Raw genomic sequence first — 18,235 nt, 5'->3', positions numbered from 1 at the left:
TTTGAAGTACTAAATGAAGTCTATTTATAAAACTTTTTGTACAGATGGGTTGTAAATCGCGAGACGAATCTAATGATGCTAATTAATCCATAATTAATTAATAATTAGCGGATGATTACTGTAGCATCACTGTTGCATATCATGGATTAAGTAGTCTCATTAGATTCGTCTCGCGATTTACAGCCCATCTATACAAAAAATTTTGTAAATAGACTTTATTTAGTACTCCATACATGTGTCGAAACATTCGATGTAACTTTTTTTTTTGCATTTACGGGTTTATGGGGGTGGGAACTAAACAAGGCCTAAATCATTAAACCAGGCAGCTTCTTCTTCATGGCTTCCGCGGACTTGCGATCACTGGCAACCAGTCGGCGGCTACCCGCATGCCTGCACTTGCATGCGCAGCAGTGGCGCAAGCTCCTTTAACCACTGCAGCATGTGCCCCGCCGTTAAATCCGCCGGCGTACTGACTTGGATGTAGAAGAAAACGGCGCTAGGGTCACCCTAGTACGGTGTAGAAGGAAACAGCGCCGGCGAGACGGCGAGACGGACGAGTTGACGACGCAGGTTGTAGCGTCGGGGCCGCGGCGACGTAGGATATAGGGATAGCGATTGGGTTACCCAATAAACCCAGTAAACTCGACACCAATTGGAACTAAAATTAAATTAAGTGGATTAACTTATTGGGTATTTACACTACACTCAGGGGCGAAGGCAGTGTTAAACTGACCCTGGTGCACAGCTCAAGGGGCTGACATGATTTTCTAGAATTGCATGGTGAAAATAAACTTGGCTAGTGGAAAAAAAGAAGTTTATCCTGGTGCCGGTGCACCAGCGTCCCCCCAACGTGGCTTCGCCCCTGACTACACTTTATAGTTTGGATATTGGGTCATTGGGTTGACCCACTAAAACCTGCATCCTGAATCGAGTGCATGGGTCGATTAATATAGTTGTTGTTGCTCTATATTTTTATAGATTTGATCAACATTTTTTTAGATGCTGATTACTCCCTCCTTCCCTGTTTATAAGGCATACACGTATATCAAGATTCAAACCTTGTCATCTTTGACCAATAATTTGACTATTAAATTTTTATTTTTATAATGCAAATTTCATATGATTGGATTCATAATCAAATATATTTTACAATGATTATAAGTTTATAATCAAAAGTGATATAATATATGATAAATAAATGGTCAAAGTGTTGTTTAGAAGACCGTGTCATGTTCCACCATGCCTTATAAACGGGGAAGGAGGGAGTATATTAAAAAGAAGATGAAGCCTAGACTGGACAAACAACAAATGAAAAAAAAACCTACAGAGCAACACCGGGTAGATGGATTGGGGCATCAGCATGCACCGGGCTCAACTGAACTCCAACAAAATACCCGGTTGGCTTGGGACATCATCGACCCGAGCCTCGACAAGAACCCCGCTCAATCGGATTGGTTCATCGACACGAACCTCCATAAACTTTGGCCCATCGGATTTGGCCAAAGTTAGACAAAGATAAACCTTACAACATGTAAATAAACACGGATGTAGTATATACAATTTAAGTTATCGCATCAAGTCTAATCTCAATCTTCATATTTCTTTCATATAAGATCTAACTAATTAGGAATCGTCGAAATAAATACTAGCCGTTTAAGCCAGGATCAAGTTTATACGTAACGTGTGAAGGAAAGAAATTAAAATACTAGCCATATTATTGTCCTCATACGATCAAGTGGTTTTAGAATCTCTTGACCTATCGCGGTACGGTCGGTGAGATCATCAAGCCCACGGCGTGCGTGGCACCTATATATATATATGTAGTTTAATCAGCCACGCACGCACAACGGCATTTGGTCATCCGATCCGTTTCGTCCCTCCCTCCGCGAGAGACCCAGTAAGCCAAAAAAAAAAAAAATGCTTGCCTTCGTACGAACACTGGCGTGGCGACAAGAGGCATCATCATTGTTGCAGTGTCATATCATGCGATTACTTAACAAGCTTGTTAATGCGGCCTGATTGATCTAGATTTTTTTTTCTTGCCAGTAATCAGCGGCAGCGCGTCATGCCTCACGCATGCACGAGATTGTGCGACTACATATACGGCCGGTGTGGTCCATGCAATGCAGCTTGCAGTTGCAGCAACAACGCGATGTTACTCCAGTGTACCACCACCTTTAGTTTCGCGCGAGCTAATCATTAGCAGTTAATGATGACGGGCATCTTCGTTAACTCCCTCGCTTTGGCCTCGCACATTGAAACTTGAAAGGGAAATGTAGAGAGGCGGCAGGACCACTCGATCGAGTTGCTTGCGTTGTACTCCCTCCATCCAAATATGATAGATATATTTCGAAAATTAAAAAAAAATCCAGTTTTGATCGACACATTTAGCCTCCGCCTCGGAATTTCCACGAGGAAGTCCGTTCGCCTCCCCTTTGCAGTAACTCCAGTGGCCATGCGCACCTCGGGATGGATCACAGAGGCAACGGTTTTGCCCCCATGTTAAAAATCGGCTGCTCACATCCTTCGTGGCCCACAAACGACTGCAGAAACGAGGAGAGGAAGGTTAAAGTGATAAGCAAACTTGTTACTCTTGGTCATTGTGCCATGTGCAAATATATCTATCATACTTAGATGGAGGGAGTACTACCACCCGACCGTGTACCTGGTTATTAGTTCGAGCGATTTCGATGTCTGAATGTCGGTGCTTGCGTCTGATCAGGTTAAGGGTAAAATTAAACCAACTTATCAGAAAAGAAAAGAGGAAACACAGACAGCACACGGCGTAATGATGTATCATTATGTGTTGTAAACATTATACGATATGATGTAATAATTGTGAGTGATGCCCCTTCGTAGAGGTCTGAAGCGGATGGTTTTCGTTATCTAAAAATTATCTAGAAAAACATACTAAGTGAATGTAGCATGGGTGCCCTTTTATACACCGAAGAAGGGAAAAAGAGGTCAATTGTAAACTTTTGGTAATAGTGCTTGTGTCTAAGTTTTGCCATTTTTTTTCCCAAACACAAGTGTTGCCATTGATTAATTTCATAGGTTCTCAAGCAACCTTATTATTTCATCAATTTTGATTTACCGTGCCACGTCAATATAATGTTGCAAACTACAGATCCCACACCCCGAGTTGATGACACCCCATCAACCAAATAAGCCCATCATGCATATGTATAAGCATGCGCGCGCGCGCACGCCACAAAACTGCAGCCACAGGTAAGGTATCTCCTCCAGGCCTGATCTCCTCTCCTTTGAGTCACGGTCTCTCACCGGGATACATACCTCGATCTGCATGCATTAGACATAACCGTACCTTTTGGCAAAAGCCGGTCCGGGCGTAGATTAGTAATTTCCAAAAAAAATTCACAGTACCCGTTACATCAAGTTTTCGAACACATGCATGGAGCATTAAATGCAGTTAGAAAAAATAACTAATTACATAGTCTAACTGATTCACACGAGATGAATCTAATGATGTTAATTAATTAATAATTGTACATTAATTGTGAAATAACAACGCAATGTGCTACAGTACACAAACACAAACTTTTTGGCCAACTAAACACCCTCCCTAACAACCAAAGCTAAGCTCACCGGCCCCGGCCCGTCGTCGTTTGACCCAAATTCTCCATCACCCCCTGCGCGGCGGCCGCGCTGAATTAACAAATTGAAGGCCGGTACTGCCTTCCTGACTGTTTGTGTGAACAGTAGAGAGGCGATTTTCTCCCCACCAAAATCCAGATCTTCTAGATCCAGATTCAAGGTCGGGAGTCCTTCTGTGTACTCGTGATCTTCTCGCGAGGCACTCTCTCTGCTCCTCCTCCTCAATCAGACTATCTGCATCTCCTATTGCTCCTGATTTTCCATCTACCGCGGTTCGGGGCGACTAAGGGGTGAACTGGAGCTTCACTACCCGCCCTTGGCTTGCGTGTCTGGTGGGATTAGGAGTTAGCAGGGGTGCTGCAGATTCAGAAGGAGGTGGTGGGAGCCTTTGCAACCAAGCAGACTGCGGAGATTCAAGCCGCGTACTGATAGTGGGGAAAAGCAAGCTGCTACCCCTAATGCTGATGCAAAAGGTTGGTGAGGGTTGGGGCGGTCGATCCTCGGGAGACAGGATGGCTGAGATGATTGGCCGCCTGAGACTCACATCGGAGGAAAGTGATGCTTTGGAGGTGACAGATGATGTTGAAGATGGATTAGCTACGTCCAATTGTGCGATTATTGGTAAAGTTTTATCGCAGGGGGTTCTAAATATTCAAACAATTATGGCGGCGCTGAGGCCTGCATGGGGAAATCCGAAGGGATTGAATGCAAGGACGGTTGGGGATAATATGTTCATTGCTGAATTTGGTTAGACGCAGGACAAAGTCCGAGTGCTTGATGGCTCTCCATGGAATGTGGGCAACCGAGCAGTCCTAGTTCAAGAGTTTGATGCCAATCTGAGGCCAACAGATGTAGTTCTCAATCATATGTTAATCTGGGTGAGAATCAAGAACCTCCCTTTTGGTCTTATGAACAAAAGTTGGGGAGAAGAGCTAGCTGGAAAGATAGGTAAAGTGGAAAAGGTTGACGCAGACTCCAATGGCAGGGCTTGGGGGCCTTATCTCAGAGCAAAGGTGAGGATTGACATAACAAAACCTTTGCGAAGGGGTGTGTCAATTTTCTTTGTAAAGAGACAGAAAAAGGAGTGGTATGAGGTGCAATATGAAAAATTGCCAAGCTACTGCTACTCTTGTGGAATTATTGGACATTCATCGGTGGAGTGCCCAAATCCTGCTGAACGGGATGAAAATGGCAATCTTCATTATAATATGGAGTTAAGAGCTGCAGACGAAAGAAAGAAAAGGAGTTTTGGGGATGGGGTAGGCCAAGGTGGTAGTTTCTCAGAGAAGTCTAATGCAGCTAGTGGGCGTGGTATGATGGCAGGGGGACCTGATTCTAAGCTTTTAAATAATCAATCAAGGACTATGTGCCCCTCGGGACAACAATCTTTGGATTCTAGTGACAAGGATGAGGACAAAGAGACTTTCTGTAATAGAAGGAGCCAAAATATAACTGCCACAACAGAACCCAACTTTGTAAAAGATGCTAAGAATGTTGATATGGAAACTAGTGCATCGGGTCTTGGAAAGAAAAGGAAACCAGAAATGAAATCAAGGGAGGATTTGATTAATGGTGCTTGGTGCAATGAGGTCACACAAGGTACAGACCCTATGGAGATGGCAATTGTGGTAGCTCAATCGACAAAGGCCCAAATTGTTAATGAGGTGGAATTTGAAGGGGAGGAAATAGAGATGGCAAAGAGGCAAAGGAATGAGGAAAATACTTCTGTAATTCTATCGGCGGTGGCTGGGTACCAGCCCCGCCGGGAGCCATGAATATCTTATGTTGGAACTGTCGGGGTCTTGGGACTGCCTCGACAGTTGCTGAGCTTCGCCTTTTGGTGAAGCGTTTCCGTCCCTCCCTCCTATTTTTATCGGAAACTAAAATGAGGGATTCTAAAGCAAGAAATTTGATGTGGTCTCTTGGATTTTCTGGTTGCTTTGCGGTGAGCAGTGAAGGAAGCAGTGGGGGCCTGGCCCTGTTTTGGGGCAAGGAGTGCCATGTTTCTCTCCAACACTATACTACAAATATTATTTATGTGACAATAAAAATGGGAACGGAGATGTTATGGAGATCTACCTTTGTTTATGGGGAGCCTAGAACAGAATTGAGACACAAAGTCTGGGATCTCCTTCGCTTTATTAGAACACAATGGATTGGACCGTGGATATGTGCAGGTGATTTTAATGAAGTGCTAAGTAGTGATGAACATATGAGTAAAGTAGAAAGAGGGGAACAACAGATGAAACTTTTCAGAGAGTGTCTTGAGGACTGCGATCTAGTTGATTTGGGCTTCTCAGGGCCAAAGTTCACATGGAACAATAGGCAAAAAGGTAATGACAATGTTAAAGTAAGACTTGATAGAGCAGTGGCTAATGGACAGTTTATGGAGCTATTTGCAGACTGCCAAGTCGAAAACGTGATTACATATTCATCGGACCACTATGCTGTCCTAATTTCAATTGGCAACGGCTTTAAATGTAATGAAGCCAAACCTTTTTCACAAACTTTTAGATATGAGGCAATGTGGGCAAGGGCTGCTGACTATATGGAGGTGGTAGAGAAGAGCCGGAAAGAAGGTTCAGAAGGACCAAGAAATATTCAATCAGTTTGGTCAAATTTAAAGAAAATGGCAGGCTCTTTGCAGAAATGGAGTATGAGCACTTTTGGTTCGGTCAGAAAGGAGATCAAGAAGCTTGAAAGACGGCTGGCAACTCTTCGATCTTCCTGTACCACAATGGAATACTCTGAAGAAGAAAGGTCGATTGAACGGAAGCTGTGTGAGCTATTTGAATGTGAGGAAATAATGGTGCGCCAGCGGTCACGAGTGGATTGGCTCCAAGAGGGGGACCGTAACACCTCCTTTTTCCATGCGAGAGCTTCAGCTAGAAAAAATACAAACAGGATATCGTATCTTTTGAAAGATGATGGTACAAAATGTGAGGATAAAGAACAGATTAAATGTATGACCCGTGATTTCTACATGAACTTATATTCTAGTGAGCCCTGTCCCCAAATGAATGTTATTCTGGAGACTATCCCGTGCAAGCTGAATCAGATCACCAATGAGGAGTTATGTAAGCCCTACTTAGATGAGGAGATCCATGATGCCTTATTCCAAATGGGACCGACCAAGTCGCCAGGTCCTGATGGTTTTCCAGCGCTTTTTTATCAGCGTCACTGGGATCTTTTGAAGGATGAAATCTGCCATGCTGTGAGGAGCTTCTTACAAGGTGACCAAATTCCTGATGGGCTTTGTGATACTACTATTGTTTTAATTCCTAAAATTTCACGACCTGAGAGGTTGGTGAATTACCGCCCAATAAGTTTGTGTAATGTCCTGTACAAAATAGCTTCCAAAGTGTTAGCTAACAGATTAAAGAATGTTCTTCCAAATATTATTTCAGATGAACAAAGTGCTTTTGTGCCGGGCAGGCTAATAACAGATAATGTTTTAATTGCTTATGAATGCATGCACACGATTAGAAAACAGAAATCTAAAACTCCATTTTTTGCTTTGAAAATAGATATGATGAAGGCATATGACAGAGTCGAATGGAGATACCTGCAGGGGGTTATGAGCAAAATGGGTTTCTCGAATGCATGGATCAATGTTGTAATGAGGTGTGTAACAAATGTCAGATATGCTGTTCGAATTAATGGAGAACTATCACAGGTTTTCAAACCAACAAGAGGATTAAGGCAAGGTGACCCGATCAGCCCATATCTATTTCTTATTTGCGCAGAGGGTCTGTCATGTCTTATAAAGAAGAAAGAAAGTGAGGGATTTCTTAAAGGGCTTAAGAATGGAACAAAGGGGCCAACGATATCACATCTTCTCTTCGCAGATGATAGTATCTTTTTCACAAGAGGAGATGCGAAGAATCTTCAGGCTCTAAATGAGGTGCTACAGGTTTACAGTGAAGGCTCTGGACAGAGGATTAATCGTCAGAAATCTTCAGTTTCCTTTGGTGCTCATTGTCCGGAACAAATTAAAGAAAGAGTGAAGATACATCTTAATATACAAAATGAAGCATTGCAGTCAAACTATTTGGGAATGCCATCATGGGTTGGTAGATCACTATCTAATAGATTTAATTTCCTATCACATCGAATGTGGGAAGTGGTGAGAGGATGGAGTGATCGACCCCTTTCCCGGGCGGGTAAGGAAGTTATGTTGAAATCGGTGATACAAGCAATTCCAATTTATGTGATGAGTTGCTTTCGACTACCAGCTGGAATATGTGAGAAGATGAGAATGACAATTTCAAATTATTTTTGGGGAATTGAAAATGGGAAGAAGAAAATGCATTGGCGATCATGGGAATGGTTAACCACACCAAAAGCTTTGGGCGGCATGGGCTTTCGGGACATGGAACTATTCAATCAAGCAATGTTGGGAAAACAATGCTGGAGACTCCTTACAGAGCCACATTCTCTTTGTGCAAGGGTGCTAAAAGGCCGTTATTTTCCTCATTGTGATTTCTGGTTCGCATCACAGCCAAGAAGTTCATCTTTTACATGGCGAAGTCTCATGCATGGGAAGAAGCTACTGGAAAAAGGTATAGTATGGAGAGTGGGAGATGGGAGAAGGATTCAGTTAACAAGGGATCGCTGGATTGAAAACTCTTCTTTACTAAAACCTATTGTGCCTCTTCCTGATGATCTCACAGTTCATTTTCTTATAGATGAAGAATCTGGTGATTGGAATGAGGGCCTTATTCGAACATGCTTCACAGAAGGTGATGCAGATAAGATCCTACAAATTCCATTGAGCAAAACAGCCTGTGAGGATTTCCCAGCCTGGCCACATTCTAAAACAGGTATTTATACGGTAAAAACAGCATATTCATTAATGAGAATTGAGAGCTTTCATAGATTTATGAGTGCTAATGGCAGAGGAGAGAATTCAGATCAAAAGGAAACTTCTAAAATGTGGAAACGTCTTTGGTCCATTAAGGCGCCGCCCAAGATGAAAGTTATGCTATGGAGGATGGTTCAGGACTGTTTGCCGACAGGTGCTCAACTCAAACTTCGAAATTTACATGCTTCTGATATGTGCTGCTACTGTGGTAGGGAAGAAACGGTGCAACATGCTATTTTAATGTGCCAATATGCTTATGAAGTTTGGCGGGAAATAAAAAGGTGTTTTGGCATCAAATGCAAAATTCAATACTTGCCTTCCATTAAACAATGGCTCTTTGATTTTCTAGATGGTGCTACTGATGAGGATGCAACGGTCTTTACCATCACAACCTGGCATATTTGGGAGGCAAGAAATGCGGTACGTAATGGTGAAAACCTTACTCATCCCAATAGAGTTGCAGAAAAGGTGAAAACTTATGTACAAATGGCATTGATGCACTTATTTAAATCACCAACATCGCATAGGTGTGAATCTGAATACTCTGTTCCAAAGTGGATTCCACCGCCGGATGGATGGTTGATGATTAATGTTGATGCAGCAACATTTAAAAATCCACCTCGTATGGGTGTTGGTTTGGTGGTTCGTGATCATAGAGGTGATTTCATTGCTGCGTGCTGTCAGTTAATACAAAGATTCGATGACCCAGAGCTAGCTGAAGCAATAGCCATAAGGAGAGCTGTCTCCTTTTCCTTGGAGCAAAACTTGCTGCAAGTTGTTGTGGCCTCGGACTGCTTAAGTGTTATCAAGAAGATAAAATCCAAGGTCCATGATAGATCTCATGTGGCAGTTATTATTCAGGATGTTAGAAACTTAATCAGTGAAAACCCTTCTGTAACTTTTTCCTATGTTAGTAAGTGGTGTAATGAGGCAGCTCATGTTATAGCTAAGCAAGCTGATGTGTTTAAAGATGTAATTTGGTTTAATGAGCCTCCAGAAATTATTCGGAACATAATATGTAATGAACGCTTGGTTTAATATATTGCTGCCTTGTTATTATCAAAAAAAAATTGAAGGCCGGCCGCTTCGAGCAAGCGTTCACGCGCGTGTGCGTTCCGATCGAGCGGATGACGCTGCGTCGAGTCAACAAAACGATCTCAGTATCCCACGATCCATCTCCATCCATCATCATGCCGGATCAGAGGAAAACGGGACAACAAAACGGAGCCATGCATCATCGGCACGCATTTGTTGTGGATCGGACCATGCTGCTGCTGCTGCCGACCTGCGGCACGCAGCACCGCCGGGTCGAGCCAGCCGCGCGCTGCCGTGGCCGAGCGACAGCTGCGGCTGCTTCCGCGGCGCGCGTCGGCACAGAACGCGTGGCGCGCGATGCGCCGCGGCGGCGGCGAGCGAGAAAGCCAGGGAGCTAGCTAGGGTCGCGGAGGGGTGTGAGATCGATGCAGCGTGTACGGACTTAGGTCAGTTTAACGGAAATTTTATGTAAGATTTATAGTAATTAAATTATATACCGCATTAATAAAAGAATGAGAGAATTTCATAGGATGTAAAAAAAGTTCACCCCATAAAACTCAACTACCACAATTATATAGTTTTCGGTCTTAATTGTACTATGAAACTGTGCACCGGTACTGGTTCTAGTTGGCTTTAGTAGTTGTCATGAGCCTAATTGGAGGTGGGTCGGTCGGTCGATATGCGAGTAGAATAGGGATTAATCACGAATCACGCTGCCTTTCGCGCGGCTAATCCTTTCCGGTTAACCTATTGTTTTCAGATAGATGATCCCCTCCCTCCTTCCTTTTCAGAGCCCATCCCTGGTGAGCGTGACGTGCCCTCCATCGTTGCGGCGAGCGAGCGTCTCCGTCAAAAGGTGAAACGCACCTGGCTGCTGGCTCCCTCCTCCGCTCCATTATTCTGCAAGTGGAAGCTCTCTCTGCTAGGGCGTCGTAAGCTCACAAAAGGGCTTTTGCTAGCTGATGGGATGGATTCTAGAATAACAATGCAATGTATGGTTTCGGTCAAGCTTGTTTGGATCCCCTACTAAATTTTAGCAACTTTGGATCCAAACAAGTCTACAACTAAAATGTTGCTAAACTTCAGTTGGACCAAAAAAGAGTTTTAGTCATTAGCTAGACACGAGAGTTGCTAAAACTTGCTAGAAGTAAGGAAAGTCCAAAATACCCCCGCAATAACTCCACCCACTAGTCTTTGGAAAAACAAAGCACATGTGGAGAGTTGGTGCCGAGAATTAAATGAAAGGTAGCATGGTCATTTAGAAGAGTTTAGCAAATGAATCCAAACAACTAAAGTTTAGCAATCTAAGTTTTAGTTTGCTAAATAAGAGCTTCAAGCTTTAGCAAGCTATAAACTATAATTGAAGGGAATCTAAAGAGAGCCAGGTGCATGGTTAACTTGCAGAATTACCGGCCGGTCTTTAAAGGTAAGGTTGGATCCGGCCTTTTACGTGTTCTCAAAACTTTATCGTCCAAGGAGGCGAAAAGGGTGAGAACGTCCCTGACTCGCAAGCGCATGCATCAACTAACAAGTTTTGCAAGTTTTTTTTTTACTCGAGGATCGGAGTACGCTAATAAAGTATCGATCGATCCATCGATCTCACTGACACTGAACGTCCGTATTTCCAGTTTTCCACGGTTCAGTTCCATCGAAGAGAAAGCTCTACTTTCAAATGCATCTGCGTACGATATAATGGATCAGAATTTTCAGATGGAGTTCGCGGAAGTGACGTACGCGCACATATATAACTTTGCATACCTCCGGTCGTCAGTTTGACATGCATGGCTGCCCACTAGCTGATTCCCCACGCCTCACCAACCAATTCCATTAACGGATTTCGTCAAGGCGAAATAAACCTAAGATTTTGACATAAGGGAAGATTTGCGAGAAACTTGCGGGGTTTAATTTCTTTATTTTTCAACGTCAGGCCCGTTTGAAACGTGAGAAAATGGCCTCCAACAAATGGCCTTGTTTGGTTCTTCCCTAAAATAGACTAGCACGTACTTTGACCGCTAATTACGGTGTCAAACAAAGTTAATTTACAAAACCAACTTCGGAATCCCCGCGCTAGGAACCCTGAAGAATCTAATGAGGCCTTTGACCGCGCGATTAGAGAGAATCACTGTAGCAAATCATCGATTAATTATCGTCATTAGATTCGTCGCGAAAAATTACACCCATCTTTGAAAAAGTTTTGCAAATAGATTTCATTTAGGACACCATGCATACAAAATTCTTTTCTCGAAAAACGTGCGCGCTGGGAAGGAGAGGAAACCAAATACAGCCAATCTCTGAAGTCTGAACCGAAAAGGAGAACGATTTCTCATCTTTTCCGAATGATCGGCAAGCAATTCAGTGCGAAGGAAAAGTCCAGAACTTTGACAAGCCTTCTAGAAGAAACAGAGAGGGGATACTGCTGTACGACGTCACTGCCTCGTTATGCCTCCCGCCTGAAGAAAGTTTCTTCAGAGAGAGAGAAAAAAAAAACATTGCCCTCCCTGTCGCCCTGAAGCGCGCCGCACACACACACGGAAAGGGACCCGTGCTGTGCTGTGTAAACTGTGAACTGTCACAGGGCCGCCGCCTGCACCCACGGATCGGGTCACCGATGACGCCCGCACGCTGAAATGCTACGATTAATCATGCCGAAAGCGAAACTAAGCGGGCAATTAGCCCGGCTAATCGTGGAGTAAGCACTGCAAATCTGCAGTTGTGGAGCACTGTTCTCAGAACATAGCGTCGAAGTGAGGAAGAAGAGGCGCACAGCGCAGGCAAGGTGCCGGGCGGAGACGCAGCTGGCATAGGGAGGGCGAAAAAGGCTACGCCACTACTGTATAGGCAGAGACATTCGGTAGGTTGGAGATGGAGCTGGAGTGTTGTGAGAGAAAAATATTGTTATTTGGTTGGTGGCTGGAGGCTGAAGTTAGAAAAATATGAGAGGGAAATACTGTAGTGCTGGAAATAATCCACCAGCCGAACACAGTGATTGCAGCGAGCAGCGAGCAACGAGAAGGGCGGCTTTACCAGGCGGAGGGAGGACAGAGGGCAGCAGTGAGGAAGAGGAGAGTGAGAGGAGGGGTTGGGTTGGTGCAGTGCGGGAAGTTAATAATATCCCATCACTAACACGCCACGGCATCATTGGCCGCCGCCGCCTCCCTCCTGCGGTCCTGCTCGTCGCCGTCCCTGGCTCCCTACCTCCTCCCAGCCCAAGGCCACCGCTCCCCCCCTTAATTGCCGCGTTCAATCCCCCCTCACCGACCGGCGAGCTCTTTCGCAGCGGCGCCGCACTGCAAAGTTCTCCCGCTGCGCTGCTTTCCCGTGGCGCGGTGCATGGGAGCAGGGCTCTGAGCGAGGGAAGGAGGATGAAGTTCATGAAGCTGGGCTCCAAGCCCGACGCCTTCCAGTCCGACGCCGCCGACGTCAAGTGAGCACACGCCTCCGTTCTCCAAAAACTTCCTCTCTCTCTCTCTCTCTCTCTTCCGGCTCAGGCTCAGTGCGGTGATCTTTGTTGCATTCTATGGCATCTACTATTCAACACTTTAGGATCGCAGCTTCTTGATCTTGTAAAAAAACCGAGTTTTTTTCTTTGCCGGACGCCGAGTACTCCTTTCGGGATGCTGATGATTATGTGAGGAGTTACCCGCTTCGATTCATCCGGTGCTGCCGTGCTGGTGAATGATGCAACAGTGTTCCCGGCGGTTAGGGGCCGCGTCAAAATCTCATCTTTTTTCATCTTCAAATTTGGATCGATTCCCTGCAAAGAGCTAGGAGCTAGGTTAATCCGTGCTCGGAAAGTTTTGCGGAATGGTGGTAAAGGTGGCGGGTGCTAACATGGGGGTGGTTTGACACCAGCGTTGCTTGTATCACCATGTTCTTGTTTGGACTGTCTGTCCTGCTTTGGTTTCAGAATAACCGACTCTTTTGTCCTTTCGTGCCTCGTCCCTTGATTTCGACGTGACATTATTGTACTTGGATCCTTTTGTTGTATCTTTTTGATTGCCAATGCCACCAAATTTGTTCGTACTTCTCGTTTCTTCCAAAATATGGGCCTTCTTCATCTGAACTCGCCGTTTGAGTTGACTGTGTTATTTTCTTTTTCCCTACCAGTTTGTGCTTTTTTATGGGTCCGGCGTATCCTCCGCATTCTGTTCAATCTGTTCCATGCCGCACTTCAATGAACTAGATCCATCTGAAAAAAATCAAGTTCTCTCTCTCTCTCTCTCTCTCTCTCTCTCTCTCTCTCTCTCAAGCTGGCATTCCTTGTTTTTCTTGGGATTAGTTGTTTGTGGCCATCTCCTTGTCGCCATACTACTTGCTAGCTGTTCAGCGATTTTATTTTACAGTGATGGGCAATCCTCTGATTAAATAATTACTCTCGCCGAGATGCGGTTCCTCATTGGGTCATTGAGCTGAACCCTAGTCTAAGGACCTGTTTAGATCAGATAAACCCCGTAAATAAAAAAAAAACATCATATCGAATATTTTGACACAAGCATGGAGTAGTAAATGAAGTCTATTTATAAAACTTTTTGCATGGATGGGCTGTAAATCGCGAGACGAATCTAATGAGTACTTAATCTATGATTTGCAACAGTGATACTACAGTACCATCCGCTAATTATGGATTAATCATGAATTAATTAGCATCATTAGATTAGTCTCGCGATTTACAACCCATCTGTGCGAAAAGTTTTGTAAATAGATTTCATTTAGTACTTCAAATTAATAAGATTCCTTTGCAAAATTTTTACACGTAAACAACTAAACACGGCCTAATTTCAGTGTTCTTGTTTACCTGGATTTCTTGGTATCCGTTAGTGCTGTGCCTGCGTTTGAATAGGATTGTTCTCATTTATTTCCTGGCTAGAAAGTATGGCTTTGTTGTAGGCTTTTTATCAGAATTTGTACTTGCTTTCTCCGCTCTTTTGTGGCTAGTGCAGGACTGCAGGTCAGATCTGAAGGGTAGGGGCATTATGCTTTACTGTGGTATTATTATATGGTAAATACCACTACGCCTTGCTGTTTGATTTGGGCAACTTGGTAAAGGTAGCTTGGTTAGTTTATTGTTAAGGAAAGTAGAAAACGATGGTCATCTCACCATCTTCCTAATCACTAAGTCTTCCTGTTTGATTTGGGCAACTCGGTAAAGTTAGCTGTGTTAGTATATTGTTAAGGAAAGTGGAAAACGATGGTCATCTCACCATCTTCCTAATCATTGATCAGTGTTCACTTTTCCTTCAGTTAAAGAATCCACCACAAGTTGCTTCATCATCACTTGTCTTTTGAAACAATCCAGTAGTATTTCTGTACCACTGATGAGTGCAAAGTGACAGTGGTGGTGGCATAAAGCTTAGAATGTGATTTGGGATCCTGCGGTGATACTCTTCTGCAGTGGGTTAACCGCATGAAGAAACCACAAGCAATCTGGGTTTGAGTCGCCCATATGCTTCTTCAAAGGGAGAAAAAGGATGGTGTTGAGCTAGTGAACATGACTGATTTTGGATCTTAGTAATTACACCATTGCGTACTTGTGCCGCTTACCAACTCAAGTGATGCCTTTGGGCTGCTTTTTTTAGATGAACTAGTAAACATCTGCCACATGTTTGCCTCCATTATTGGCCAGTAGTGCAGGTCTTTGCCGGATCTTTAGGGCCTAAGATAAGGTTGATGGGTATGTTGTTGTCGATATGCATGATAACTGTTGATTTATGCAAAGCCATACATTGGCCGGACATGCAATTGACTGAAATATTAATCTTTTGGTGGCTTTTAGGCTCACAAGTTTTGTCATATTGATCTTAGGTTGTCACTGATGTGAGTAATTGGAAAGTGGATTCTCCATTAGATGATAAGAAGTTGGAGAAACTATTGTTACCTATTATCTGACTAGAATATTTATCTAGTCCTTACTATTAAGAAAATTGCATATATGTATTATTATGCAATATGCTTTTGCTTAAAGTTTGTCGCTGATGCATGCAGATATGTGGTCTCTGATCTTGCAACAGATGTTGTAGTGCATGTTGGCGAAGTGAAATTTTACTTACACAAGGTTAGCGCCTACTACTTTTCACTATTGGGCTGATGTGTAAATTTATCATTACAATAATGATGAAGGTGGTCTAATATACATAATTCCTTATTTCGTGAGGCCTACTGGCCTGGAATCCAAATTGGAGGGGTTATCAATCATAATTTGATGATAGAACATTCTCAGCATTTATGTTTTGCACATGATTGTTGCCGGGCTGTCTCTTTCCTTTATCTACCAGACACTGTTTCAGGTGTAATTTACTTATTTTTGTTGACATTTCCATTATTTTATTCTGTGACACTAGTTGAACTGAAAACCCCACAGAAGAAAATATTGTTATTGTGAGACTAAATAGTCTAGCCACCAATTACTGCATCTTATCTGCATATCACTTATGTTTTACTTTGAATATTTTTTACTTTTACGCTGGATATGGTTCATATAGATAAGAATATAAATATATGAGTGTTGATTGCCTTCTATTACAGAGATGACTATAATTCTGTAACATTTATGTTTGACTTTGGTGTCATATGCAGCTTCCCCTTCTGTCCAAGAGTGGCAAGCTTCAACGATTAGTTCTTAAGGCCACTGAGGAGGGGACTGATGAGGTTCACATAGATGACCTTCCTGGGGGAGCAAAAGCATTTGAAATATGTGCAAAGTTCTGCTATGGGATGGTTGTCACCCTCAGTCCACACAACGTTGTCGCAACAAGATGTGCAGCAGAGTACCTTGAAATGGCCGAAGATATGGAAAAGGGGAACCTGATATTTAAAATCGAGGTCTTTATCAATTCTAGCATCCTTCGTAGCTGGAAGGATTCCATCATTGTTCTCCAGAGCACAAAGGCAATGTTACCTTGGTCTGAAGAGCTGAAGGTTGTGGGTAGATGTATCGATGCCATCGCTTCGAAGACATCTGTGGATCCAGCCAATGTAACATGGTCATACAGTCATAATAGCAAGAAAGGAGTAGCTTGTGCTGAAATAGTTGAATCGACAGGAAAAGCACCACTAGCTCCCAAAGACTGGTGGGTTGAGGACTTATGTGAATTAGATGTTGACCTCTACAAGAGAGTTATGGTTGCTATCAAATCGAAAGGGAGAATGTCACCCGAACTGATAGGAGAGGCCCTCAAAGCCTATGCTGTTAGATGGCTGCCGGACTCTTATGATGCCTTGGTTGCTGAGGATTATATGAGGAGGAATCAATGTCTGGTTGAGACAATAATATGGTTGTTGCCATCTGATAAGAGCTCTGGTTGTTCGTGCCGATTTCTCTTGAAGCTATTGAAAATTGCTATATTAGTTGGAGCAGGGCAGCATGTGAAGGAAGAGCTTATGAGAAGGATCAGTTTCCAGTTGCACAAAGCTACTGTTAAGGATCTCTTGTTACCTGCTGCTTCGCCTAATGATGGTACATATGATTCTAAGTTGGTCCATAATCTTGTCCAGAGATTTGTTGCAAGAACTGCATTGTCTCATAATGGTGGTTTCGTAGAGAAGTCTGACGAAAAGATGATCGAGCTCAACTTTGAGCAAGAGTCAACTTTATCTGTAGGAGAGCTTGTTGATGGCTATCTGTCTGAAGTAGCTTCAGATCCAGACCTTTCATTGTCTACATTTGTTGAGCTAGCAACAGCTGTGCCAGAAACGGCTAGACCTGTTCATGATGGCCTATACTATGCGGTCGATGCATATCTCAAGGTATGTTCAAGATTGAAAAAAACACCTTAATTCACCTAGATTCATGCTCAATGGTTGGTATTGTACATTGCTTGCTTGTCGATGTTATTAATGATATATTTGCATTTTATATTCAGGAACACCCAGACATAAGCAAAGCTGACAAGAAGAAGATTTGCAGCCTGGTGGATGTCAAGAAGCTCTCCACAGATGCATCCATGCACGCCACACAAAATGACCGCCTGCCGCTCCGGCTGGTGGTGCAGGTCCTCTTTTTCCAGCAGCTGAGGGCTGGCTCAAGCAAAGAACTCGCCCTGACCAACAACAGATCACACGATTGCATACGGCCTATGACAGATCAGTGTGACCCTTGTGAAAGGCGGATACCGAAGCATCCAAACTCTTTGAATAAGCAGGTGACAAGCTTGAGCGCAAGGGAAAGCGAGCATCACCGGATCAGCGAGCACAGGGGCAGCAGGAACAGCTTCAAGGACCAGCTGGGAGGCCTTCTGCTGCAGTCGCGGTCCAGGAGGATCTTCGACAAGCTGTGGAGCACCAAGGGGCAGGGCGAGCATGGTGGCAAAGGCTCAGAGACGTCTGGCAGCTCGCAGAGCCCGCCATTGTCTGCGAAGCCCGCCGAAGTGAAGCCCTCCCCTCTTCCCCCTCTTAGGAACAGGAGGTATTCCGTTTCATAGGGGCTTTTTTTTTGCTATCCTTCTAGGTTAGCTCTGGCTTAGGTTGTTGTACAGAAGAAGGAATGCTAATCAGCTGCTGCTCGTCCTTTTTGTAAGCAGACCAAAGTGCTGTTATCTATGTGATCATGCTGTAGCTTTTACTGTAGCCAACTGAGAGCAAAGATTTACCAGGGCCTTCGCCCTTGAACTAAAGAATCACTGAGCAACTAGGGTGAAAACGTTCAGAAGATTTTTGTTAGCACATGTACCCGATGTCTAGCTCACAACCAAGATATGAAAATTGATGAACTCCACAAATAAAAAT

General features: G+C 43.8%; 2 protein-coding genes across 2 annotated transcripts; both read left to right on the top strand.

The window, feature by feature from the left end:
* Window positions 1–3,691: 3,691 nt before the first annotated feature.
* LOC120660688 lies at window positions 3,692–5,407 on the top strand. The gene has a single exon (XM_039939304.1). The coding sequence runs from the start codon at window positions 4,482–4,484 to the stop codon at window positions 5,388–5,390; it is 909 nt and encodes a 302-aa protein (XP_039795238.1). The 5' UTR covers window positions 3,692–4,481; the 3' UTR covers window positions 5,391–5,407.
* Window positions 5,408–12,569: 7,162 nt separating this feature from the next.
* On the top strand, window positions 12,570–18,123 carry LOC120660684 (BTB/POZ domain-containing protein NPY1-like). The gene is made up of 4 exons (XM_039939299.1): window positions 12,570–12,938; window positions 15,497–15,566; window positions 16,088–17,257; window positions 17,374–18,123. The coding sequence occupies exons 1-4, from the start codon at window positions 12,877–12,879 to the stop codon at window positions 17,929–17,931; spliced, it is 1,860 nt and encodes a 619-aa protein (XP_039795233.1). The 5' UTR covers window positions 12,570–12,876; the 3' UTR covers window positions 17,932–18,123.
* The last annotated feature ends 112 nt before the right edge of the window (window positions 18,124–18,235 follow it).

The sequence above is a fragment of the Panicum virgatum genome, chromosome 2N (genome assembly GCF_016808335.1).
Source record: "Panicum virgatum strain AP13 chromosome 2N, P.virgatum_v5, whole genome shotgun sequence".
Classification (NCBI taxonomy): Eukaryota; Viridiplantae; Streptophyta; class Magnoliopsida; order Poales; family Poaceae; genus Panicum; species Panicum virgatum.
The sequence above is the reverse complement of the archived record's forward strand: the minus strand, read 5'-3'. Positions and strand labels throughout refer to the sequence as shown.

Bases quoted from the DNA above. Each gene is read 5' to 3' on its own strand.
- LOC120660688 (XM_039939304.1), top strand. From the start codon at position 4,482: ATGTTAATCTGGGTGAGAATCAAGAACCTCCCTTTTGGTCTTATGAAC.
- LOC120660684 (XM_039939299.1), top strand. From the start codon at position 12,877: ATGAAGTTCATGAAGCTGGGCTCCAAGCCCGACGCCTTCCAGTCCGAC. The intron at 12,939-15,496 runs GTGAGCACACGC...TGATGCATGCAG, and splicing joins TCCGACGCCGCCGACGTCAA to ATATGTGGTCTCTGATCTTG. The intron at 17,258-17,373 runs GTATGTTCAAGA...TTTTATATTCAG, and splicing joins CGGTCGATGCATATCTCAAG to GAACACCCAGACATAAGCAA.